The sequence below is a fragment of the Genypterus blacodes genome, unplaced genomic scaffold (genome assembly GCF_046128005.1).
Source record: "Genypterus blacodes isolate CSIRO-AG114 ecotype Tasmania unplaced genomic scaffold, CSIRO-AGI_Gbla_v1 ptg000052l_1, whole genome shotgun sequence".
NCBI classification, from domain to species: domain Eukaryota; kingdom Metazoa; phylum Chordata; class Actinopteri; order Ophidiiformes; family Ophidiidae; genus Genypterus; species Genypterus blacodes.
In genome coordinates this window covers 6,212,501-6,238,087 of record NW_027466864.1, presented here as the reverse complement: position 1 = coordinate 6,238,087, position 25,587 = coordinate 6,212,501, and the positions used below count along the sequence as shown (strand labels likewise).

At 50.0% G+C, this 25,587-nt stretch overlaps 1 protein-coding gene across 1 annotated transcript in view; it reads left to right on the top strand.

The window, feature by feature from the left end:
* Window positions 1-25,587, top strand: part of thsd7ab (thrombospondin, type I, domain containing 7Ab) — a 70,567-nt gene that overhangs the window by 8,586 nt on the left and 36,394 nt on the right. Inside the window, exons 4-11 of the mRNA XM_076150214.1 lie at window positions 1,711-1,895; window positions 5,102-5,167; window positions 7,905-8,060; window positions 8,798-9,001; window positions 11,906-12,100; window positions 15,043-15,289; window positions 23,438-23,553; window positions 25,078-25,213. Of these exons, the coding sequence (XP_076006329.1) occupies window positions 1,711-1,895; window positions 5,102-5,167; window positions 7,905-8,060; window positions 8,798-9,001; window positions 11,906-12,100; window positions 15,043-15,289; window positions 23,438-23,553; window positions 25,078-25,213 (1,305 nt within the window). The remainder of the gene's footprint in view (window positions 1-1,710; window positions 1,896-5,101; window positions 5,168-7,904; window positions 8,061-8,797; window positions 9,002-11,905; window positions 12,101-15,042; window positions 15,290-23,437; window positions 23,554-25,077; window positions 25,214-25,587) is intronic.

Genomic DNA, 25,587 nt, shown 5'->3' with positions numbered 1-25,587 from the left:
ACTGCTGGGACTCGTTCTTTATTCCAATAAAGTGCAGACACACAAACACAGTAAAAGCATTTGGTATTTACTCGGGCTCAGGCTATACACACTTCCTGTTGATTTCGTTTTATTCATATCACCAAGCTAATTTACTCTCCTGGGTGGCCCGTGTGTGTGTGTGTGTGTGTGTGTGTGTGCGTGTGTTAGAGGCAACATATGGAGACAGATTAGTTTAAGTGCTTGGGTTAGTGCCAGACACAAAGTACAGACAAATGGAGCGATATTGCGAGGATATTTGAATCGCCCAACAACTGGGGCCCACAGATGGACTTTATTCCCTCCGTCTCTACGTATACCAACTTCACATGGTTACTGCCAAGATTCCCCCTGCTCTCAACCCGAGTGCTTGATTTCCTTATGGCCCCTGGTCTGCTTGAAGCACTTCTAATTTTTACATCTACGGCCAGAAATCCAACCTCTCTGGCTTCTTTCCTCCTACATGAGGTCGGGTTTGTTTGGTCCAGGCTGAACGCGGTGATACGAACTCGAATACGTGCTGTCTAGGGACGTGGTCTCAGTCTGGTCCCAGGCAAAGTCTGAAGGGGGTCGTTTGGGGCTTTGTTTGAGGTTGTTCTCAACCAATTTCAAGGTGACCTATTGGTTTATTGCTTCGATCTATAAGAAGAGAGCCTGTGAAGCTGTGAGAAGGTCACTACACATGGAGGTCACCCAACACTTCTTTGGACATGTTGAAGGTTAGCATGTCGGGGTGGTTGAAGTGTTATTCAGCCCCTCTTCCTGTTTGCTTTGTTTGGATGTTGTGTGTTTCTATGTGGAATCAAACTGAACCAAAGGGTGGACGCAACAACCAAAGTGAGTAATGATTCAGTGGTTTCCTACATGAGTGAGAGGAATCCAGGTTTGGAAAGAAGTGCAGATCAAATATTTATTTAGAGCCACGACAGGGCTGTGATTGGAGGATCTGTGGGGATTTGGGTTTAATCAGCAGCTCAGACATGTTGTGTTTGCTTGCAGAACACAAAGATATGTGAGAGAAAGATTTAAGCCAGATCCAGGACAGATAACTGATTTATGTTATCAGTGAAGTTTGGTATCTAAGTCTATTGTCAAATGAATCTGTACAACTAACACACACTGCCAGATAAGAGGATTTGTACGGTGACTGCTTTTACTGAATGAATAAATATAGTCTGTCTGCCCCAGTGTGTAGATATTGTTTCATATCTTTACACTCAACGCTGTGAGGAACTAAACGCTGCAGTGTTAAGCGTCCATCATGAGCGAGACGTTAGCCTTAATAAACACAAAAGCCTCAGTGTTCAGAGACGCATCTGTGCTCCTCCGTTACTGCAACATATACTGGGATGCCTTTGCCTCGTCAAGTTTTACGCCGGCCTATAAAGTGTTTAAACTATCTGCCGTAAAAGGGCTGGTAAGCTGAGTTAGGTGAGCTTTTACTGTGCAGACACACTGCAGTAAACTAAGACATAGTTTGCTTTTAGAAACACAATCATCACTGTTTAAATGTGGAGAGAGACTGTAACTATGCAACACTTTTTGTGTGTTCCAAACATAGATCTGCAAGATAGTTTTTTGTCCTTTGACTCCACATAACACCCACACACCCACTCTCACTCACACACGCACACGCAGCGCCGTGTTCCCGGTCCATCCGCCTCTGATTCCCTGGATTCTCTTCCCCTCCAGTTACACCTGGAGAACCACAGAGTGGAGCGACTGCCGAGTGGATTTGTTGCTAAGCCAACAGGACCGTCGGCGTAGCAACCTGACGGGGCTTTGCGGGGGAGGCCTGCAGACCAGAGAAGTTTACTGTGTTCAGGCCAACGCTCAACTTCTGGCGAATCTCAGCGACCTCAGAGAGAAAGAAAAAGGTAAAACAAAAACTGGATTCTGGAGCTCAACAGCGTTCTCTCTCCATCCATGTTAAGAGTGTAGTTCTGAGTCTCTCTCTCTCTCTCTGGCTCTGGCTCTGGCACTCACTCTCTCTCCTGATCTCGCTCTCTCACTCTCGCTCTCTCTTTTCTGTCTTTCTCTCTGTCTCTCTCCCTCCCTCTTTTTTCTCTGTCTCTCTGTTTCTCTCTCACTCTATCCCCTGACTTGGGCCTGATTGATCCCCACTTCTTTCACTCCCTCATCTGATGAAAATTGGTTTGTTGTTGTTGGATTCTCTCCCCCTCTCTCTCACTCTCTTTCTCCCTCTCTCTCTACCGCTCCTTCTCGCTCTCTCTCTCCCTCATTCTGTCTGTGTCTGTCTCTCTCGCTCTCTCTTCTCTCCCTCCCTCTCTTCTCTCTCTCTCTCTCTCTCTCTCTCTCTCTCTCTCTCGCTCTCCCTCTCTCTAACCTCTCCTTCTCCCCCTCTCTCTCTCTCCCTCTCTCTCTCCCTCATTCTGTCTGTGTCTCTCTCGCTATCTCTTCTCTCCCTCCCTCTCTTCTCTCTCTCTCTCTCTCTCTCGCTCTCCCTCTCTCTAACCTCTCCTTCTCCCCCTCTCACTCTCTCCCTCTCTCTCTCTCTCCTTTCTCTCTCTCTCCCTCCCGCTCTCTCTCCCTCCCTCCCACTCTCTCTCTCTCTCTCTCTCTCTCTCTCTCTCTCTCTCCCTCCCTCCCTCTGTCTCCCTCCTTCCGTCTCCCTCCTTCCGTCTCTGTCTCTCTCTCCCTCCCTCCCTCTGTCTCCCTCCTTCCGTCTCTCTCTCTCTCTCTCTCTCTCCCCCCTCTCCCTCCCTCTGCCTGATGGATCTTAAATGAGTGCTGTAACATTTCCACCTGCTTCTCTCCGGTGTTGAACCACAGTCCCGGTCTTCTCCCTCCCATGCTGCGGTGATGAATCGGCTCTATTGTTAATTTGAATGAATCTCCATTCACTCTTCCCATAGTTTGACTGTCATACACATGGAAAATACATAATGCATGAAGCCAAACACCCAGTTTCCTCCTGTGTCTCCTGGCAGGTGCAGAACCTGCAGTTCAGCCCTTTAGTGCTGTTGGACGCCTGTGAATCCTTATTAAATTTGTTCCATGGTGTAAAGAGCTTGAAAGCTTTTTGTGGAGCGGGTCTGAGTAGATCATTTAAAGTGATTACTTATTATTACTACAGTGCGTCTTTCTGGCAAGGACCTAATATGGAAGTGAAAGCAGTCCTTTACCGTTTAAACCAATCAACGATCAATGGCGTGCGTGTGTGTGTGTGTGTGTGTGTGTGTGTGTGTGAATAGCTGCTGGGTGTATTTCCCTTGCCAAAGCATTGTTTCCAAGAGGGTGAATTGATCAGCTGGCCATTGTTTCCACCCAAATTCGTTGTTAATTAAAAACTAATGCGTCTGGTGGCTGAGATTAAATCCCCCGTCAGACGCGATACAAACAACACGCATTGTGTTCTAGCAGAGCCACTGTATAATGCACACACACACCTCCTGAGACCCTCCCCTCCTCTTCCTCTTCCTCTCTCCTCTTGCTTTTCCTGTCGTTAAGTCCTACAGGGATTTCTTAGGGAGTGGCTGCGTGTGTGACTGGAATGTAACTGGAGTGGTCATACATGTTAAAGCACATGTAACCCCTGCGTAAAGTGTGCAGTTAAAGATTCATATAGAGTCACGTGTTGAGAGTGTTGTTGCTATGGCCCTCTGTGCAGACATGTGAGTGTGTGAGTGTGTGTGTTAGTACAGGCTAAGTTCTTATCTCCTTGGTGCAGGATTTCTCTTCTGTCCATTGGGGGGTAATCTCCTAGAACACCGCTGAGACACAGAGGCAGACAGTGGCTCAGTGAGGCTGGCGCTCGCTTTCTTCTTCTCTGTCTCATACATAAATATCTCCACGCAAGAGTGTGAAAGATGGCCCCAGGCGAAGATCTGGAATCAGCTTACCACCTCCTAAATCTTAACCTTAATCTTTACTGGGGAGCAGCCAGGATCTGACCCCAGACTTTTTATCACTGTCTAAGTAACGTCATCCGGCACTTCCTCCTTTAAAGCCGCGCAACTCTAGGCTTTGGGAATGGGAAGAGGTCTGGTAAAGAGGGAGGAACGTTCAGTCAGTGGAGCGTGAGGAGCCCTAGAGCCAAGCACGACCCCGACCTCCTCACCTCGCCCCGGCAGCGGAGAAGCAACGTGGATGGAAGTTCTTTGAGGGGTGCGCGTGTTCGTTCATACTCTTGAGTTCATTTAGGCTTTAAAGATCCAGACCTCGTGAACTCAAACGGCTCCGACACGACGGAGACGATGCGACAACACGATCTGAGCTGATGCTTCAAATAAGTGTTGACCACCCAGGCTCAGAATGAATAATAGTACTTTTATACAATCTGCATATTTATAGTTGTGCTCATGTTGGCCGGCAGCTCGGCGTTTTAATGAATGCATCCTTTTTTTACCGCAGTAATAAAAAGGGAACACTCACACTGGAGGTTGCTTAGTTACTTTGTTGATTTAGCAGGAAAGAACTGAGACTGAAAACAAAAGTGAGACAAATAAAAGCACATTTGTTTCAGAACAGTTACCTTTATGGGCAAATCCGACCTTTATTCACAAAGTTAAAGCCGTTCCTAGCTTCCTTTCATGTCCGCAGGGAGGGACGTCCTCTGGCTAACTAACCCCTTGATCCTTTGAATGAGAAAAGGGAATGTTCCTCACTTCCTTAAACGTTCCTACAACACCAACAGACCTAACGTTTCCGTACTTGCCATGATGATTAGTCTCACTGCAGGGACTCTCATCGTTATTCTTTTGATCCTCCTGCCAACAAATTCTCGCACCTGCCGGCACAACAGGTTACCAAAACTTTGCAGGGGGAGGTGCTTCACATCTGTACCTGTGACGTTTGTTTACTGGGTTTGTTTGGGAAGAAAGGGAAACGTTGGCTCAGTCCAGAGATGAATAGAGATTTGATCACATCCTGTTTTTGTGCCTTGCCCCGCTGTGTGATGCAGCCCAGAGTTATTTGATTCGTATTAGTCTCTGATCGTCCATGGTGTCTTGTTTGCCCGTCCTCTGTGCTTGCTCGATAGTGCCTCCATCTCCCTGGTGTGTGTGTGTGTGTGTGTGTGTGTGCGTAGCTAATAGTGCTATCTCCCCTGTAATTGCAGCAGGTCAGGCCCAAAGACAGCAGCAGCCTAGCGCCCCTCCGCTCCTCTCCATCAGCGCCCAGAGCACAGGTTGGTGCTCCTTAGTCACGCTGATAACGAAGCCCAGACCTCCCCCCAGGGCCGCTCACAGTGGAGTACTCCTCTCTGATTTGGTTTCATTCCTTTCCTTTCCTTCCTCTCCTTTCCTTCATTTCATTTACTTCAGCCCCCCCACAAGGATTGAAATGAAACAAAAAACCTGAGAGTCTGTAAGAAATCAAAGCGTGACAGCCCCGGTGGTTTCTGAGCGCCGAATGCCAAATCCCCAACAGGGCCCAGTTGTGTGCCAAGCAGAATTTGTATTCACCTCAAAAAGCCAACAGAACCCACTTCGACTTCTTCCATGAAATAAATAGTTTCAATCTAAATGAGAGGTTTTCTGTCGCAGACTGGGTTTGCTCTCTTGTATTGAGGAGTGTGTTGATGTAGAAACGTTGACGTCTGCGTTGCTTTCAGGTAGCGCAGGGATTATCGGCAGCTCGCCTAACTCTGTACGTGCCTCAATGTACGTATGTGTGTGTGTGTGGAATGAGGCCTTTTGCATTTCAAAAGCCCCTCTGCCTCTCCACAGTTCAGAGGGAATTATGATTGGGCTCTCTTGACTGTTTGAGGCTTTAAGCTCTTAGATATCTTGTAGGAACACTTGGAATACAAGAATGAAAGTGCCTCAGGTTGAACGTGTGAAGCGGTTTGTTCACTAAGTGTGCACTTAAAGAGTACAAAAGAAGGGAAATAGATCCCATAATGTGTGAGAATGATGGCCTCATACATTACACACATATATATGGATGTATGAATATAGAGTTCTGTCTCAAGGCTGAGCTCTGCAGGAGGACTTGGTTTCCTATTAGAGTACAAACCTCTGTAATAAGTCCAATAATAGATTCTGCAACAGATGGCGCCCGTTCAGTCTTTGATGATTCTCTCAGTGAGGTAAATTGAAATGAACCTGGAATCTATTTAACAGATGCTGACGACTCCGCCGTGTTTCATGAGGTGAATATAGAGAAGATGACAGGGAAGATTAGGCAGCGGGATGTGGAGTGGAGTTACGTTTACGTCTGCACCAGGTGACCAGGGTGTGTGTGTGTGTGTGTGTGTGTGTGTGTGTGTGTGCGTGTGTGTGTGTGGGAGATGGAGGAACATATGGGGCTGGATGAGGAGTACACAACATAAATCTGAGTTATTATAAGAGATGTCGTAAAAAAGGATGGACGTCTTGAAATGATGGCACCAAAGGACAGAATGTAGCTTGAACGTATTTCCAGATGCTTGAGTTTATACAACCTCACACATGCCCTGCTGTGTGTGTGTGTGTGTGTGTGTGTGTGTGTGTGTGTGTGTGTGTCAATAAACAGAGGCTTTGAGTTGTCAGTCACAGTGTGGAGCTGCAGGCAGGAGGCTAAACCCTCTGCTGACTAAGCAGGACTGCATTCTTATCACCGAGGACGACCGGCGTGCACGGGGAGCCGTCCTGTCAGCTCATTGGCTGAAGGAGCCCGTACCCGTGTAATTGCACAGAGCTTAAATAGCTGCCTCTCCCTCTCACCGTCTTTCAAGAAGCACATTTATTTTTAAAGAAGCCTTCTGGATGACAGAGCAGCGCAGAGCGGCGTGTGTGTGGATGGCAGAGCCCAGAAGGAGACTGCAGTATAAATATCCTGCACAGATATTCCGGGGCTGTAGATTGGCTCTAGTAACAAGTCATCTTATGAGAAGTAGAAGAGTTCAAGTCCCCCGTCTCACGAGGCGACTTCGCCGGGGCGCTGGAGTGTGGGAGGAGACAGAACTCCATTACTGTCACTCACAACTCCAAATAGAGACCTTACACATCTTCAAATGTACAAAAGGGACAAAAGCTCCACATTAAATGAGTGAACCCTGCAATTAAAGGGGCGTGGCCTCTTCATTCCTTATTTGCATCAGAAAGCTGCAACACTTAAAATGGTGTTTCTGTCATGAAATGTTCCAGATGACAATACTAGCAGGAGATAGTGGAGATGTTATTAGCCTGAACTAAACACAGTAGACTGCCCTTCATCTATTTAAAGGCGCAGTAACCCTGATGTCTAACGTCCAATTTAGGCTAAATTTCAGGAACAAACTGTGATGTGCATTGATTCAGACCTTCAGAGAGGAGCAGGAACAGGCTTCTTCCTCTATACGTTGATTGCTTTTCTCTTAGGTGTTTCTTCAAAGTTCCTCCTCTGAGCTGAAACATGCAGACACATGTTGGTTGCATCATAGAAGGAGCTTTTTAAATCTAAAGCAGCATCACTGGGGAGCGTAGCTGCAGAGTTCCTCCTGGTGGAATATGCATGAGCCGAGCTGCCTGGCATTGTTCTCTCATACCTTCATCGTCTCACCGCTTCCTGCCTCCCTCTCCGCTGAGGGGAGGCGGGGCCCGGGTTACCACCGTGTTTCATGTCGGTAGCGCCGCGCCGCACGAGATAATCATTGTTAATTTATCATTCTGACACGCTAACGGGGGGGCGATAAACAAAGGGATGATAGTGTCTACTTCACAGGCCTGCCTTTCTGTAGTTCACAGCTGCGCTCTGTGGGGATGCTCACACAAAGAAGAAAGGTAAATAAAAGCTAAAGCAATCCCTCATTCCACCGCGTTTATGAGCCACGTGCTCCTGTCGGTGGAGCGGCTGGCAAATCTCCCTCACGTGAAGATAACAAACAAACAGGATCAAAGCAAAGGGGGTTCCTTTAATCCTTTGCCCGCTTCAATTTCTCTCTCTCCGCTTGGTTGCTTCAGCTTCCCGCCCGGTGGAGAACAAGCTGTGCCAGGGTCCCGTCCCCAACCGGTCCCAGCTGTGCCACATCCCCTGTCCCATCGAGTGTCAGGTGTCCCCCTGGGGGGCCTGGGGGCCGTGCACCTTCGAGAACTGCCAGGACCAGGCTGGAAAGAAAGGTACACACACACACACACACACACATACGCTGTAAATAGGCCCATTAGTGTGTCATTACCTCGGATATCATTTAGAGGCCAGGATCATGTTAGAAGGTCTGGCTGAGCTCCATGTGCTCCTTCCTCTTTGTGTTAAATATAGAACCGACCTGTGCTGTTGTGTTGTTGTGTGGTCTTGTGTTCCGTGCAGCCTGCAGTGTCTTTGTGTTTCCTGTTTGAAGCAGCAGCCAGCATCAATACAGCCTGCTCTGATCTCTGCATTCTGTTTCAAATAAACCAGCAGAATCTCTGTGAGCAGCGAAGCGCCGGCTTTATAATTCACATAAGATTCATCTCTTTGCATCTTTGTCCACATTTATCAGCTCAGTCAAGTCCGTGTGTGTTTGAGCTAAATGTGATATCCCCAAGAACGATCAAGGCTTTAGCGTAGGATGGACTTCTGTGTTTAAATATGCACAGAAGATCTCAGCCCAGACTCGAACAAGACCAGAGGGTCAAGTTATGCAGTCTACAGGCGCGAGCTCGATTGGCAGAGGGACGTGGGTTCTGGTCTGTCAGGTCTGTCAGGTCGTTCTCTGGCATCTCTCCTATTGGTTAAGGAATGAGAGTAGACGTGCAGGCCAGTGTGGGCGATGAGGAGGTCGGCCAACATTCAGCCGGGGAAACATGAAGATGCTGTGAATAAATATGCTGCTGCATTAATGGATCACATCCCCACTGCTGCACTTCACCCGCAGGTTTCAAACTGAGGAGGAGACGGATCACCAACGAGCCCACAGGGGGGCCGGGGAACTGCCCGCACCTGGTGGAGGCGGTGCCGTGCGACGAGCCCAGCTGCTACGACTGGCGCCTGGTCAGCCTGGACCGCTGCGTCCCCGACGACGACAAGACGTGCGGCCCGGGCACGCAGGTCGCACGCGTCCAGTGCGTCAACAGCAACGGTAAGATGGCGTCGCTAGACCAGGGACCACCTTCTCCTGAGACACTCACATACTCAGGGTTCATTTAGGACCCAGCTTCACTTTGGTTAGTGGGCTTCTGACAGCAGATCCGGAGGTAAACCTGGACCCGGGTGCCAAACCGGGTCCATTCAGGGCCGAGAACCTTCAGGTGTCTAGTCCAGACAGAACCTTCACCTGCTGACCTTCTCTCTTCCTCCCTGTTGCCTCGGTGTCATTCAGCTGTGGAGCTTTGATGAAGCTTCTTTATTTGAAACTCTTTCTTTTCACCAAGTCAGTTGAAGTGCAAACATTCCCCTGACTGAGGTATGAACAGAATCCCACGCTGCTCAAGGTGACTGCTCCTCAGCCACCAGACGACTCTACGTGAGGAGACTTCCATGACCCCATCCCCTGTTTGCCAACCTGTGCCCTTTCTCAGGCATGTGAGGAGTTCTTCCTCCTTCTCCTCCTCCCCCTCCTCCTACCCTCCTCCTCCTCTGCACTTCTCCCACTTAAACCTACTCACTTGATTCAGTTTCCTCACCCTCTCTCCTGTCTCTCTCTCTCTCTCTCTCCCATTACTCTCTTCCTCCCTACACGCACAATTAAACCTTTCACACTAAATCAAATCACTCCTCCCCTGCAGGACCCAGGTCCTAGGTACTGGGTCCCGGGTCCCGGGTCCCGGGTCCTAGACCTGGACTACCTCCTGCCCTTTGCTGCTCCTGGTTTTTACTGCCACTTCTTTAGGACTGTAGACTGTGAGCTTCCTCCTCCTCTCATCTTCATCTCATCTATGTGAGGATTGAGGACCACATCATCATCTCAGCTTCAGAGGGATTAGAGATCACATCCTGTTTATTTATTCAGCATCTGAAGTTAAGAAAGTGCTGCAGCCGTGTGAATGTCATCCAGTTTAAATATCTCAACTCAATAAGTCTTTATAGTGCAGCATGGTGACCTTTAACCTTTATCCTGACTGAGGACTTAAACAGCCAGGGACAGATACACAAGAGAAACTCTGCATCTCTCTCTCTCTCTCTCTCTCTCTCGCTCTCGCTCTCTCATCTCTCTCATCTCTCTCATCTCTCTTCTCTCTCTCTCTCTCTCCCACATACTCTCCCTCTCCTTGCCCCCTCTCTCCTCTCTCACAGTCCATGTCTTTCTCTCTCTCTCTTTCTCTGCCCCCCCCCCCCCCGTCTCTCCCGCTCACTCTCCCTCTCTCTGCCCCCCCCCTTCCTCTCTGGCAGTCCATGTCTCTCTCTCTCTTTTTCTCTTTCTCTGCCCCCCCTTCTCTCTCTTTCCCTCTCTCTCTCGCTCTTTCACTCTCTCCCCCCTCCTCTCCATCTCTCCCTCTCTTTGCTCCTCTCTCTCTCTCTCTCTCTCTCCCTCCCCTCTCTCTCTCCCCCCCACCTCTCCCTCTCCCCCTCCCCCTCCCCCCTCTCCATCTCTCCATCCCCTGACTTGGGCCCTGATTGATCCTCGCTACCTTCACTCCCTCATCTGATGAAAATTGATTTGTTGTGTTTGGATTTTCTCTCCACTTTTCGCCTCAGAGATTTTTCTCCGTGTCGTGGGCCGTATATTTTCTTTGTGTGTCCCAGACATAAAAGCAAAGGCCACACAGCGAGCCCCCCCCCCCCCCTCTCCCCCCTCCTCCCCCCACCCCCACAACCCCAAAACAACAGGCGAAGGTCGATACGAATGTTATTGAAACAGGCGCTGGATATTCTCCGCACGCCGTCGTCGCCCGCCTGCACATTCAGGCGAGGAGTCTTTTCTTCACCGCACTGCGAACACGGCGGCATTTTCCTCTGCCGTCCTGCTTTCTCCTCGTGCGCCCGCCCGCCAGGCCGACCCGCAAAAGGTCTCCTGTCACCTCATATTTTCACGCCTCCTGAGTCAGTCATGATCGTTCCGCTGCGTATCCGTCAAAGTGACATCTTGATGCAGAGTCAGGGCCGCTCCAGACTCTCACACTCCTGAAGCTGCAGCGTGTGCAGTTCTGTTCAGCGCCGGCTTCCTGTGCAGATGTGGGTTCATGTATGGACTCATGATGCTGCCTGGGCATCAATAATACACACGCCTCGGTGTTAGAATGTAGGAATCCCAACAGAATGTCCTCTTTCCACGTCTGACGCCACTCAGCTATGCACACAGAGAGGAGAGGCAGCATGAATATTCTACACTTAATCCATAAAGAGATTCTCTTAGATTACAGTCATCCAAACATTTATTCAACTGTCATGACGATATGAAAACACACGGGAGACCAGCTGAATTATTTCTCACGTGGAGCGCAGCCCCGGCTCCACCCAGAGACGCCATATGAGCCCGGCGGGGATGGGGAGCGGCGAGGAGCGGCGAGGAGCAGCGTGAAGCGTTTCAGCCGCTTCCAGAGCTTCAGGACGTCTTTGATTCAGCTGCCATGAAACACTGAGAGCCTGATGTAGATCTGAACTTGAGCTCTTATGGTGACAGATTAATGAGTACACACACACACACACACACACACACACGCACACACACACACACTCTGTGGCTCAGTGGCTTGACCCACACTCGTACAGGAGTCATATTTATTTTGTCGCTTCCTTTTGGGCCACATTTCCTCCCCATGAATCAAAGCTGACAGGGAAACTTTCTGCTCCTTTATAAATCTTCAGTCGGTGGTTCTGGATGGAGACTTTTGCCGGTTAGATACAGGATGTTGATAAATGTGCCAGGGCGGCGCCCACAGGCACGCTACAGCGAATTTACTTTGGGGAAAATGACTTTGTGTGACTTTACCTGCAGGTGGATGTGATCCCTGTGTGTTTAACATCACACACACACACACACACACACAGCCTCCATCCCTCACTCATTCCCTTTCTAAGCTCCATTATGTTGCTTTCCCTTCAGGAGAGGAGGTGGACATGAGTCTGTGTTCCTCCCTGGCCGCCCCGGAGCCCGTGACCTGCCAGGTGCCTTGCTCCAGGGACTGCGTGCTGAGCGACTGGACCTCCTGGTCCACCTGCTCTCAGACCTGCTCCAGCAAGACCATCGAGGGCAAGCAGATGAGGACTCGCTCCGTGCTGGCCTACAACGCCGGCGAAGGTGAGTCCAGGGCGTGAGGCACGGCGGCGAATGCAGATGAGTCCAGGGCTTTAAACTCGTCCTCTGCCGTCTCCTCCTCCTGTCCCGTTCTCTCCGTCGTCCCGTCTCCCTGGCCGAAGACGAAGCTGTCCCGTCCTTGTCTTTGTGTCTCATCTGCCGTGTGTGTGTGTGTATGTGTGTGTGTGTGTGTGTGTGTGGGATTCCTTTACAGTCACGGCGATGGTGGTGGCGTGGATCACAGTGATGGAGGGTAACGTTTGTAATTAGAGTTTGCCGGTGGCGGAGTTTAACCTCTAGCTTCCTGTGTGTGTGTGTGTGTGTGTTTGTGTGTGTGTGTGTGTATACATAGAGGATGAGAAGTGTTGACTTGTTTTTGATGGTAGAACAGTATGCTTTGTCACAACAGCCTCAAGGCGTCTTATCATTGATTTAGCACCTGTTCAGTGTGTGTGTGTGTGTGTGTGTGTGTGAGTCCCGTAGCTCGGCGTTCTCTCAGCTGTGTGTAGCTCTTCAGTAATGTGCCTTCATGTATTCTTCTCTTGTCACATTAACGTGTGTAATGTGTGTCATCACTCAAGGTCTCTCACGCGTGCCCAAGTTCCCCGAGCTCTTTGGTAACTCTTCATCCTGGTGTTCGGCAGTAGATTAGCAATTTAGCTGTCGTAGCCGTGAGCGGTCGCTGTAGGACGGCTGGAGAATACAGAAGAGAGGAAGATGATGGCATTGAGATGAGGAAGGGTGAGGCTCAGTGACATGGAGCTGAGTCAGAGCTTCACACAGAGCTCACACTCTAATGTAAAGCTTTATTATTCACTCTATAGAGCTGTATGACCTTATATAGAACTAACTAGGACTATAAATTGTGATGTATAACACATACGACCTAAATCTGAACACATTCTCTCATAACAACACATTTTGTTCCACATTTGATCTTTGTCCACACACATTCTGTGGATGATAAGAAGTGTTGATGTGTTGGTTGATTATTTAAAGCATTCTCCTGGCTCTGGGTCCTGCCGGCGGTCTGATCCGATCTCAGTCTGTTTCCATTAAAGCTCCACCCTCTCTCAGATCAGATTGCATTCTGGGTACAGTGTGTTCTCTCTCCCTCTTATCTGCAGCCTGTTTACAGAGCATCTTAGTGTGAGGCGTGTTTGTGCTAGAGACTGTTGTGCCTTTTGTGAGCATCGACACACACACACACACACACACACACACACACACACACACACACATACTAAAGAGTGTCTGCGTCTCTCCTCCTCAGGTCTCCATGTTAGATGAGGTTAGACTCTCTCCTTTATTACAGATTGATAATAAAGCCTCGCTGCTGTGAGACTCAGGGGTTAAATGAATGTGAGAGGACACAGAAATATTAACTAATGAATACATTAATTAGTTTAATGAACGACTTCATTAGTTGAACTTTAACGGCGTGGTGATCATAGAAACATGAGGAAGCTGAAGTGCGGCTGACCTCCACGCCCTAATGACCGACTGATCCCTGCGACTGATCCCTGATGGATCATACCTCCCTCCTGGCAGATACGCTCTGAGTCCAGCATGCAGCTTCTCTCCCGCGTCGCTCTGCAGCAGCGGCCGCTCTCTGGCTCATGAGGCTGGCTGTCAGGTTAGCGTGGGAAACACCACAGACAGGCTGTTAGTCAGCCGAGCAGGCAGCAGGAATGAAGTCCTTCTCACTTATCATTCGGCGGAGGTTTGTCTGAGTTGGCAGTCTGTGATCCGGGCTCAACCGAGCGTACGCCGACGCTCGTTATAGAGCGACTGAGGCAGAGAAATAGAGATTGTGGAGGACAGGCCGTCCCTCTACGTCTCTCAGTCTTAAGTGTCCTCCATCCCTCTGAAGCAGACAGACAGAGGCCATCGACCCCACGGCCCACAGACTGAGTGTCTGTCCCCTCAGCAGAGGGAGGAGAGGGGGGAGCCCAAATGGAGAGCAGGGCAGGGATGACTGCAGGTTTAACACAAAGGAGTCATAAGTGTGATGTCTGACCTGAGGCTCATTACATCATCAGTGAGGGCCGACCGCACACCCACACTGAGGATGAGCCGCTAAGATAGATCAGCTGCTGCACGCTTTAAAGAGGTGAGCCTGTGAGGAAGGCAGAGGGGGACACCGGTGTCTCACATCCGCTCTGCTTGACTGAGGGAAATGTTAGGAAAACTTTACTCCAATCAGCAAATGGAGGTTAAAAGCTGGGAGAGTTTTTAAGTTAAACTCGGATTCAGACAAGGAAGATAATCTCTCTCTCTCTCTCTCTCTCTCTCTCTCTCTCTCTCTCTCTCTCTCTCTCTCCCTCTCTGTCTCTCTCTCTCTCTCCCTCTCTCTCTCTCCCTATCTCTCTCTCTCTCTCCCTCCCTCATTCTCCCTCTCTCTCTCCCTCCCTCATTCTCCCTCTCTCCCTCCCTCCCTCCCTCTCTCCCTCCCTCCCTCCCTCCCTCCCTCCCTCCCTCTCTCCCTCTCTCTCTCTCTCTCCCTCTCTCTCTCTCCCTATCTCTCTCTCTCTCCCTCCCTCCCTCATTCTCCCTCTCTCTCTCCATCCCTCATTCTCCCTCTCTCCCTCCCTCCCTCCCTCCCTCTCTCTCTCTCTCTCTCTCACACACACCAAATCAATGCTTCTGTGTATTGGAATGATTCTCCATTTGCTCCCTCCATATTTCTTCAGTCGTACTTAAGGGACTCTCAAACTCTATCTAATGCATAAACCCGAACACGTACAGAGGCGTCTCTGCTGTGCTGCAGCCCCACAGTGAGAACAAAGACTATCTGAGGCATCTTCTCTAAGGAAAAGGCCTCATATTCTCAGTAAACACGCTCGTTAGTCCCTACAGGAGCTGGAGCAGATAAATGTCCTCACATCAGAGCTCCAGTCTGTGAGCGTCTCTGTAATCTGTCTTCTCTGTGTCTCCTCCCCCAGGTGGCGCCCTGTGCCCAAACAGCAGCTCTCTCCAGGAGGTGCGGAACTGTAACGAACACGCCTGCACGGTGTATCACTGGCAGACGGGTCCCTGGGGTCCCTGCACCGAGGACCCCTCCTCCTTAAACCTCAACACCAGCGTCCGCCTGGGCGCCAGCGGCGACGTCCAGGGTCCCTGTGCCACGGGGATGCAGACTCGCAAGGTCATCTGCGTCCGGGTCAACGTGGGACAGGTGCCACCCAAGAAGTAAGGAACCTCTGTGTGCACTCCTGCAGTTTAAAGCTGGTTGATGGGAACGCTGTGTTCCCTTCAGACGGGCCGACTCAGACGGCAGCAGATTGAAGCTATTTCCTCTCTGATTGTCGGCATGTAAATCACTTAAACCAGCCGGCTGATTGGACTGATTTGCCCTCCTCAGTGAAAAGAAAGGAAACTAATCAGCCGAATCAGCAGGTGCCTCTCAAAGAACAGAGGCGGGGGGGGGGGGGGCGTCCTGAGGGGGGGGCGCCGTGTGAAATCATTGGTTGAAAGTGAACATGGACAGAGTTCCGAGGTGTCCAAGCACAAACGGATCAAACCTCATGGCTTGTTGGGATCGATCTGTACGTTTGTCAGGATGAGCGGGCGCTAAATGAAGCAGGGAGAGGAGTGAGAGCCTGGACAGAGGCAGATTATAACATCCATTAAGACGTTATTCACACACAGCAGGGAGGATCGTCTGTGGAGCCATCGTACCTGGAACGACACACAGTGACACGACGGTGCAGAGGCCTGAGTGAAGAGGGAGAGGCAGGGAGATGGAACACAAAGGAAGAGACGAGAGAGAGGGAGAGGGAGAGGGAGAGAGGGTGACAGGGAGAGAGAGAGAGGCAGGGAGAGAAAGAGAGGGAGAGAGAGAGAGGGAGAGAGAGGGGGGAGAGAAAGAGAGGGAGGGAGTGAGAGAGAGAAGAGTGAGTGAGTGTGAGTGAGAGAGAGAGAGAGAGAGAGAGTAAGTGAGGGAGAAGAAGCGAGAGAGAGAGAGAGAGAGAGAGAGAGGGAGTGAGTGAGTGAGAGACAGAGAGCGTGAGAGAGTGAGGGAAGGAGGGAGAAAGTGAGGGAGAGAGAGTGAGGGAAGGAGGGAGAGAGTGAGGGAGAGGGAGAGAGAGTGAGGGAGTGAGTGAGAGACAGAGAGCGTGAGAGAGGGAAGGAGGGAGAGAGTGAGGGAGAGGGAGAGAGAGTGAGGGAAGGAGGGAGAGAGTGAGGGAGAGGGAGAGAGAGTGAGGGAAGGAGGGAGAGAGTGAGGGAGAGTGAGGTAGAAGGAGAGAGAGAGAGAGACACAGAGAGAGAGAGAGAGGGGGGGAGGGAGCGAGAGAGAGACAGTAAGAGGGTAAAGTCACCCGGATAAGGAAGCAAAGGAGTCGCTGACGGAGCAGTTTAAGTTCAGTGAGGAGACTTTAGGTGAGCTTGATTCCGGGCCGTATCTCCTCCTCCCAGGCCGCAGCAGATAAATAAATAATCTCTTTGTCCCTGGAAGTTTAATTAACTCTGAGGTTTTTGGGGCTGTGGGTAATTTCTCATTGATGTTAATGACAGTAATTAAATGGAAGTGATACTTTAAAACAATGTAATCACCGTGGAGACGAGAGTGGAGATGTTTGAGGTTTGCTCTGTAGAATAAAACAACAGGGAGGAAGTTTCATGGAAAAGCAAGAAAGAAGCCTCCAGATTTATATTTGCTGTTTCGTTTAAGTGCCAGGTATTTATTTACTGTAATTGAAGAGCAGCACATTCTTCTTCTTTTTGTCTGTTACGCCTCCCAAGAGGGCTCCGAGGTTGCGGACGGGACAGGATATCAATTATTAAAAGGGCCGGGGACGCGTTGTGTACGGAGCAAATGTGTTCCATCGCGTGAGAAAATGAAGATTAATGTGGATTCAGCCGCTGAACCAGACGCTCAGGGAGAAGAGGCTGCAGGAACAGAGGTGGTTGTCTCACGTGTGTGTGTGTGTGTGTGTGTGTGTGTGTCTGTGTGTCTGAGAGGCGATAGCGCGAGAGAGAGAAATGAGTTGCTGGTGGGAGGTGCAGGTCAATGGTTGTATTGTTGAGTAGCGGACAAGGGGACTTTGTTTGTGCCGGTCAATAAGCGAACAGAAGCAAAAGTCGACTCCCACGAGGGGCAAAAGAGCAACATGGAGCCAAACTACAGCCAGAAAGAAACCATAGAATAAAACCATCCTACTCTCATGCTCCACTGAGTAGGCGGTGGTTGTTGTTGTTGTTGTTGTTTGCCTCACCTGAGCTGCTGTGAGCTGCTCAGAGATGTGAGGTCAAAGGTTACAGTTCCAGTGGACACTATGGATCGTAAAGAGTCAATACTGTCCACAGGCACACACACACACCATGTCTCCACGTCCAAGCTGCTAGAAAAGTATAGTAACTTGACTTTGTTAAGATAAGCTGCAAACTTTGTTCATCCATTTGGTGAAGTGTGTGTGAGAGGGTGACAGTCAGAGTCTCAGCTTGTTAGAGACGCAGATCTCATCTCAGATTCCTACACTGTAGCCAAACTATCAGATCTAATCAATTGGTTGGTTCTTTAAACGCCTCTAACGCAGCCACAGGTTCGTCCTTGCTGAGTGCTGCTAGCTTGTGACGGCGGCTCGTGAGCCTGAATGTGCAGCAACGTGTGATTTCCCCCCCACGGTTCAGATAACAAACTGAGCTGTGATCACACCTTCACTCTTCCTTTTCCTGGAAGTGATGGCATAAACAGGAGACAGACGCTAACACAGGACTCAAACTGCTGCTGTCTACAGGGCCGGTAAGCTTCAGCCGCTCAGTCTGAGTAACTAAGACTCTGTGATGTTCCTCTGTGAGCTCCTCTTTAGGGTGGATTCTCCTCTGGACGCCGTCTCTGGCGGGGCTCCAGATGAAAAGCTGCCAGGGTTGCGGTTTAGACTTTCAGAGCTTCCAGTGTGTGTGTGTGTGTGTGTGTGTGTGTGTGTGGCGGTCCCAAAACAATGTAATCAGCTCATGGGAAAATGGCTTTGACATTGAAATGACTCTCTAACTAACGAAGACAAACACAGCTACAAATGTGAGCCATCTTAGGTTGATTGCCAATTAGCAGCATTTGTCAGCTGTAACGGAGGTCTGGCAGGCAATCAGCGCGGCGACACGTGAGCTTTTTAAATCAACACGGGACAATCACACGGGCTCCAAGGAGGCGTGTCCCTCTGCACTCTGCCCGCAGGATCATCTGTCCAGACCAGAGACGCTGTGTCAACACGACACACATGCAGTCACAGCTGGACCAGACTGCAGATTACTGGCCTGCAGGTTGGAGCAGCGTTTGTGATAATTAGTGTTTGTTAATGAAGTTTACATGCTGAATTCTATTGGGACACAGAAATAAGCTAAGAATGATTTTTTGGAGGAGTTTCTGAAAGGTTTCTTATAGTTTCACATTCAAAAAAAGCAATTCCTAATATATGCACACTGAGTGAAAACAAGCCATTTGAGGTGCTGTCTCTTTCAGGCCCAGTCTACCCATTGAAGAAACGCACATCCATTGAAGTTGATGCAGCTCAGGGCCGATGGGTGTGTCTTACTCCATGTAGGCGTCTGTATCAAACATTGGCGTCACGTAAAGGGAGAAAAGAAAGAAGCACAACAAGTTCCCTTTAAGAACACGGAGCTGTTTAGATCACTGCTAGGAGCTTCATTCTGCTCAGAGATGTAACCTGTCATGTAATCTCTGCTCCGTCTCCTCCTCCATCAAATTAAAGCGTCTCCAGAGCTCCTGAGTCATGAAACACTTGTAGAAGACGTCGATACTAAGAAGGTTGGAATGTTTAAGATGATGCAAAACACAACTAACAACCGGCGGCCTGCAGACCAGCTGTTTGCCAAGCTGCAGCATTTTCCCAGCCTGCACTCTGGAGCTTCTTGATGCGGTTGTTATTTCTGCCCTGCACGTCTTCATCTTGGCACAATCCAACTGGCAGGTAGTCTTGATCAGCGCACCCGAGGGATTCCAGCCCAACAAACAAACATGGCCGCACACGCCCTGCATATATGCAGATGGAGCTGAGCTGTCTTCTTCCCCACGCAGGCCGAGGCACTGAACCTCACAGAGAGCGTGTCACGCACGCACGCACGCACACACACACACACACACACACACACACACACACACACACACACATAAATCCTCACTGTCAAAGCCCAATAGAGATGAGAGGCACAACAGACAAATATGTCAGCGCCTGAGGCCGGGGCTGCTATCTTCCCATCAGAAAGCTGTTGTGGTGTGAGGGAGGATCGTCTGCTTATTGATTCTGAGTGTGTGTGTGAGCTGAACGGCACCAAATGTAGGTTTGTGTAATGAAATTGATGCGGTGGAATGTGTGTGTGATTGATGCGGTATGAAGCCGAGTCCAGCCTCTGGTTTAGCTCTGTGATGGCGTGTGTGTGTGTGTGTGTGTGTACAGGCTGTGTGTGGCTGTGACGGACGGCTGAGGCGGCTGAGACCTCAGAGACGCAGGCCAGGGACGCCACCAGCAGCTGCTTGACGAGACGCCACGGTTTTACGCTAAATTAAACAAATGATGTTCTTGTTTTATAGACGATCATTTTGATGATGAAATTAATTAGGCCTTATCTTCTGCCGCCAGAGAGGGAGGGAGTGTTTCTGTGTGCTCTCTCTCTCTCTCTAAACCGCTGACAGTCCTTTGCTTTGAATCTCTTCTTCATTCTGCTCCACCATCTGCTCGTCTTCTCCAGATTACTCAACGCACTAATAGCAGCGAAGCGAGAGCGTTAGCCTGGCTGCTCTTTCTAATGTGGCGCTGAGGGAAAAGCTCCCGGTTACCAAGTTGTGGATCCCTTTGGCTCGCAAACAAATCATGACATTTAAAGATCATTATGAGATCGTGACACTGACTGGAAGCAGAGAGTGTGTTAGAGCCAGACGACCTCATCCGTCTGACACGACAGGACGCAGAGACGAGATAGGACGGCACGATGGCAGCAGACTGAAGAGCAGAGACGTCCAAATAGGGGTGACATGTTTATGTAAATGACAATATGATCACACACTTTCAGCTAAGACTGCTGCTGTGTGTGTGAGCGCCAACTGTCAACAAGCAACGAGTGTTCATCAGGGAAATGTGGAGAAGTGATTAGTGAGGTGTGTGTGTGTGTGTGTGCGAATGTGTGTGTGTATGTGTGAATGTGTGTGTGTGTGCGAATGTGTGTGTGTGTGTGTGAGAGAGAGTGTGTGTGTGTGTGTGTGTGTGTATGTGTGAGAGAGAGTGTGTGTGTGTGTGTGTGTGTGTGTGTATAAGTGTGTGTGTGTCTGAATGTGTGTGTGTGTGTGTTTGTAAATGTGTGTGTGCGTGAATGTGTATGTGTAAATGTGTATGTGTGCAAATGTGTTTGTGTGTAAATGTGTGTGTGTGTCTGAATGTGTGTGAGCGTGTGTGTGTGTGTGTGCTCTTGTGTGTGTTTCTGGCTTTAAGTGGTTAAAGAACAAGTTTAAAAGCGATGGATCACTAAGTGGATTATTAACGTGCTGGGTTCAGATTGACACAAAGTGATGAACTGAGCTGCGTTGTTAGAGAGAAAGAGAAGAAGAAAAGCCGGCCCTCCCTGCTGAGGCCATTAGATGACATCATCAGATACAAACGCTGGGCTTCTCTCTGCGTCTCATTTATAAATCTGTCTGTACGCTAATCAAGCAGCGGTGATAAATTATCTCACGTCTAACCAGATTGTTCTTTGCTGTCGCTCAAGAAGAACAATCTCTTTCTTTCTACGGCGTTAAAGAGCAGGAAGAGAGAGACGATAGAATAACAACGCCTCCTAACTACAGAGAGAGAGAGTCGGCGCTCCCTGTCGAGTCTCGTACTACAGCCAAATAATGAATCTCTCAAATTACTTTCTGTGCTGTCGGCGAGTAACACACACACACGCACACGCACACACACACACACACACACACACACACACATACACACACAGCAGCGAGGACCCGTGTGTGTGATTTAGTCGTTTGGAAGTTGTAGTTGGCTCAGCCTGTGTGACCGTGACAGGAAACACAAGGAGACGACGCAGAGACGCTCGCTCTTTACTTAGTTCACTTAATTTGCCTGTGTGTGTGTGTGTGTGTGTGTGTGTGTGTGTGTGTGTGTGTGGATGAAAGGAGTGCAGTGTTTTATCTGCAGAGGGATTTTGCCCGTTTGCCTCCTCAGACATCATCAGAAGGTCAAAGGGATGAATCCTCTCACTGCCCAGGAGCCCTCGGGCAAAGCAGTGAATTACTTCCTGCTGCAGTAACACCTTAGTGTCCAATCCCTGGAGAAATGAGCAGGAAGGATGAGGAATAAATAATATTTGTGTCACGTAGAGCTGTACCTCTGTCTCACTGCGGTGATGTCATAGTTTCCTGTGTGTTGCGTTGCTTCTCCCCCTGTGGAGCTGAAAGCAGAGACGCCTGTTAGACGATCTGGTGACAGAAGAAAATCAAGTTTAGATTGTTTTGTTTTGTTGACATTTAAATTAGTTTGAGCCGTGAAACAAACCGCTGTGACATCGACTTCCTGCTGCCGCCTTCATCTGGGAGAACAACACACAGTGTTGTTCAGCAGAGTTTAGATTAAATACTAATGAAACACGCTAACTACTGCCTCGGTGCGGCGCAGTGAGACCTTCACATGTTGTTTGCAGCCCCTCGTGTTCTGCCGACGTGTCCTGGAGCAAGAGCCCAGACTCCTGCTGACTCCCCGTGAGGCGCTGAAGCCTTAAACGCAGTCTAAACGCCGCACGTGTAAACGCATCCTCCCCTGCCGCACCGCCAGCTGCTCGTCTCCAGGACCCTCAGTTTGCACCGAGACGCCACAGGATGTGTTCCTCTGGAGGGATTTAACTCCGTCTATTTGGTATTAAAAATAAATCTCTCCTCGCGTTGCTGTTGAATTATTGCGTTTTGCCCGCGAGGCTCCCCGATAACACCGCGCTAACGAGAACGGAGCGCCCCGAGGAGAGCCACGTTAAACCTGACCCAGATGATGGCGACACACACACACACACACACACACACACACACACACACACACACACACACACACACACACACACACACACACACACACACACACACACACACACAGACTGCACACACACACACACACTACCGGGGCCAAACAGCATTACAGATCACATTACACACCGTCTTCACACACGTGGGCGCCAGAGTGCGTAAATGCCTGAAGATTAACCACAAACCCTTGGTTGAAGGAATCGGGACTTGACCCTTTACTCCGTGTCATCTAAGGGATTAGAGCTCAGCGGCAGCAGAATCCCCTTAAACAAAGAGTTTCCATCCCCGAGCTGCTCTGCCGTTCCACCTGCTTGACCCTCGCTTCCCTCAGCAGAGAGGATTAATGTAAAGCATCCTCCGTATCCACCCGTCTCACCCTCCGTCTCGTGTCCTCTGTGCTCCGAGGGGAACGGGACACCGGCGTCCCAACACTTCCCTCCCAGCTTCTGTCGCTCCGATGGCGCAGAGCGGTCGTGTAGCGGACGGGGCGGCTGTGATTCTGAGGCTCTAGTATATGTGGGGCGTAGGGAAGCGGCACTCAGAGGGCTGCTCTGGGCCGCCGCTCTGTCTCATCACAGCTCTGCGGTGTCGCCTAGTTTTTTACGTCTAAATAAAATATGCCAGAGTGGAGTGGAGCCCCTCATGATTCTTTCATGCCGTGTTTAAATGGATCTCCAGGAAATCTGCAGAGCTCCAGTCACACACACACGCAGACGTCCCTCTGCCGACGCCGCGTAAAAAAAAAACCCCAATAAAAGTGTTGAGCCCACATTAATGAGAAAGTAAATTCATGGGTTTTTATATTCCTGTGTGATTTCCATGTTAAGTATGAGCAGGAAGGACATTTTTACAAGGTCTCTGCTCTGCTGAGGCTCCGCTCTGGGATTTGAAATGATAAAATGTGGCTTTTTATATATGTATGTTGAAAAAAAAAAGGTTTTCAAAGATCCGAGCCGTTCGTTCAGGTTGATCTGATCTGTAAACTGGCCGAAGCTTCACACTGTGACCTGGAACACAGGAAGTGGGAGCGGGAGGCCATACAAAAATGATGCTCCTATGTCCAGGTTGGCGTTTACCAGAGTGCTGTGCTCTCTGTCACCAGGCCGTACGCTGCGGCGCCCCGGGTAGTTTCAGCCAGAAGGATTGCGTCGTGTTGTCTGAGCGGTGCAGCGGGAATCTGCCAGCGTACGTCCAGAAGGGTCTGTGTTTGAGTCTCAGACCGCTCGCTGCTCTGTGCTGGAGGAGGTGTCATGCTTCCAACTGTGCTACTTTACAATCTGTGTGTGTGTGTGTGTGTGTCTGTGTGTGTCCAGGTGTCCAGACGGCCCTCGGCCCAGCGCCATGCGTCCCTGTCGGCTGGCCTGTAAGAAGGACTGCGCGGTGACGCCGTTCAGCGACTGGACTTCCTGTCCCGTCACCTGCGATGAAGGTAAAGTGAAGGAACTCTAATGACCTGTGAGGTGAGACTGAGGCTGAAGACAGACACGCTCCTACGTTCTTAACTTCCTGTCATCATGTGAGGCGATAGACAAGATTGATTGATTTAGGGATCTGAGCTCACAGCAGTTAGATCATATAGGCCAGTCAGAGTTGTCTCATGTCCCTCTGTGACGCTCTGGGCATTGAACTCCATCATAAGGTGTGAGCGTCTCATGTAGAGCGGCCACACTGAGCTGTGTGTGTGTGTGTGTGTGTCTGGAATCACACAGGACCATCAGACGTGTTCAGTCTGTGACCACAGTGACATTTTAAAAGGTTTCCTGTTCGCTGACACACAGTCGTTCACCTCCATTAGTATAATGACACACTAATAAGACATCTAGACCCACACTGTTCTGAGAGTGTGAAGGGTTAAAGAGGTTCATAAGAACTCTGAGATCTTTAAGAGGAGAAATCCCAGGTCTCTCTCTAATTTATTGTTATTATATGAGAACACAACTGTTCTTTAAAGAGACTCCAGTCCAGTGTGTGTGTGTGTGTGTGTGTGTGTGTGAGAGAGAGTGTGAACGACAGAGGCGGGACTCTCCGCACAGCGTCAGACACATTAACGACCCGCTGAGGTCTGCAGTCAACCCCAATTTATCTGTCTCACATCTCGTTACAGATAATCAGGCTGACAGATCGGCGGGTAGGACAACCTTTGGACCGCCTGTTCTTAGAGCCCGCACAGCCCACATTTACCCACACTCACCCACACAGTCCACACACTCCCACACAGTCTGCAGTCGCCCACACAGCCCACATTTGCCCGCACTCGCCCACACAGTCCACACGCTCCCACACAGTCCACACTCACCCACACAGTCCACAATCGCCCACACAGTCCACACTCGCCCACACAGTCCACACTCCCTCTTACCTTGCCCGCACAGCCCTCACTCACTCACACTCATCTGTGGCAGTTACGAGTGTCGACCAGCGCGCTTGTGTGTCCTCGTTGTTGTGGATTTCACGCGGCGACAGTGAGCCGTGGCGGCGATGAGGTCACCTCTCTGCTGCACAGTGTGGAGGACACATAAAGCGGATTTATGGCTCTGAATCATTATGCTCCATATTTTGATGGCCTCCCCGCACGACGCCGCAGCATAAATCTGCTGGCTCCTAACGCGCTGCAGCAGTGGGCATGGATTTTGATTTGAGGGTGTTGATGTCTTCACCTTGTAGTGAAAATGACATCCCACCCGCACACACACACACACACACACACAGTTCAGGGACATCGGGAGGTTCATCTTGTCTAAACGAGCGGCTGCGTCTCCTCTCATGTAAACACTGGAGCATCAATTTAATGGGTGTCTGTTTTAAACTCTAATGAGATCGCTCTTCATCCTCCTTGTTGACGTGATCGCCCCCCTCATCAGAGGCGTGTTGTTGTTGTTTAATGGAAGCCGTCCTATCTGATTTGGCAGTTTCTCGTTTTTTAATTCCGCGATCGTCTTCTTCTTCCCTTCAGCCGGCAATGTGGAGAGCAAGAAGCAATCCAGGAAGCGTCTCATCACCCAGGCGGCGTCTAACGGGGGACAGGACTGTCCCGAGGTGCTGGAGGAGGAGAGGGACTGTGAGCTCCCTAAGAGCTGCCCAGGATTCAGGTAAGGACGCTCGGTCGGTCAGTCAGGGTGAGCAGCATGAGTCGGCTGTTTGCAGCTTTGTACCTAAAGTGACACTGAGTGTGGCGGTATGTGACGCCCGGGCCTCGTTAGCTTCGCTTACATCACGCTGATCTAATTCTCATCTGACGGACCTCTGCCGTGTGTCCTTGTCTCAGCGAAGGACGCTTCACTCCCCAAATTCTAAAATGTAAATCCCCAAAGTTCCCCTGAGCTCACGGTCGGTGTTTGAGAATCAGCGGTAAAGACGGAGCGTCAGCAGAGAGAGAGAGAGAGAGAGAGAGAGAGAGAGAGAGAGAGAGAGAGCGAGAGAGAGAGAGAGAGAGAGAGAGAGAGAGAGAGAGAGAGAGAGAGAG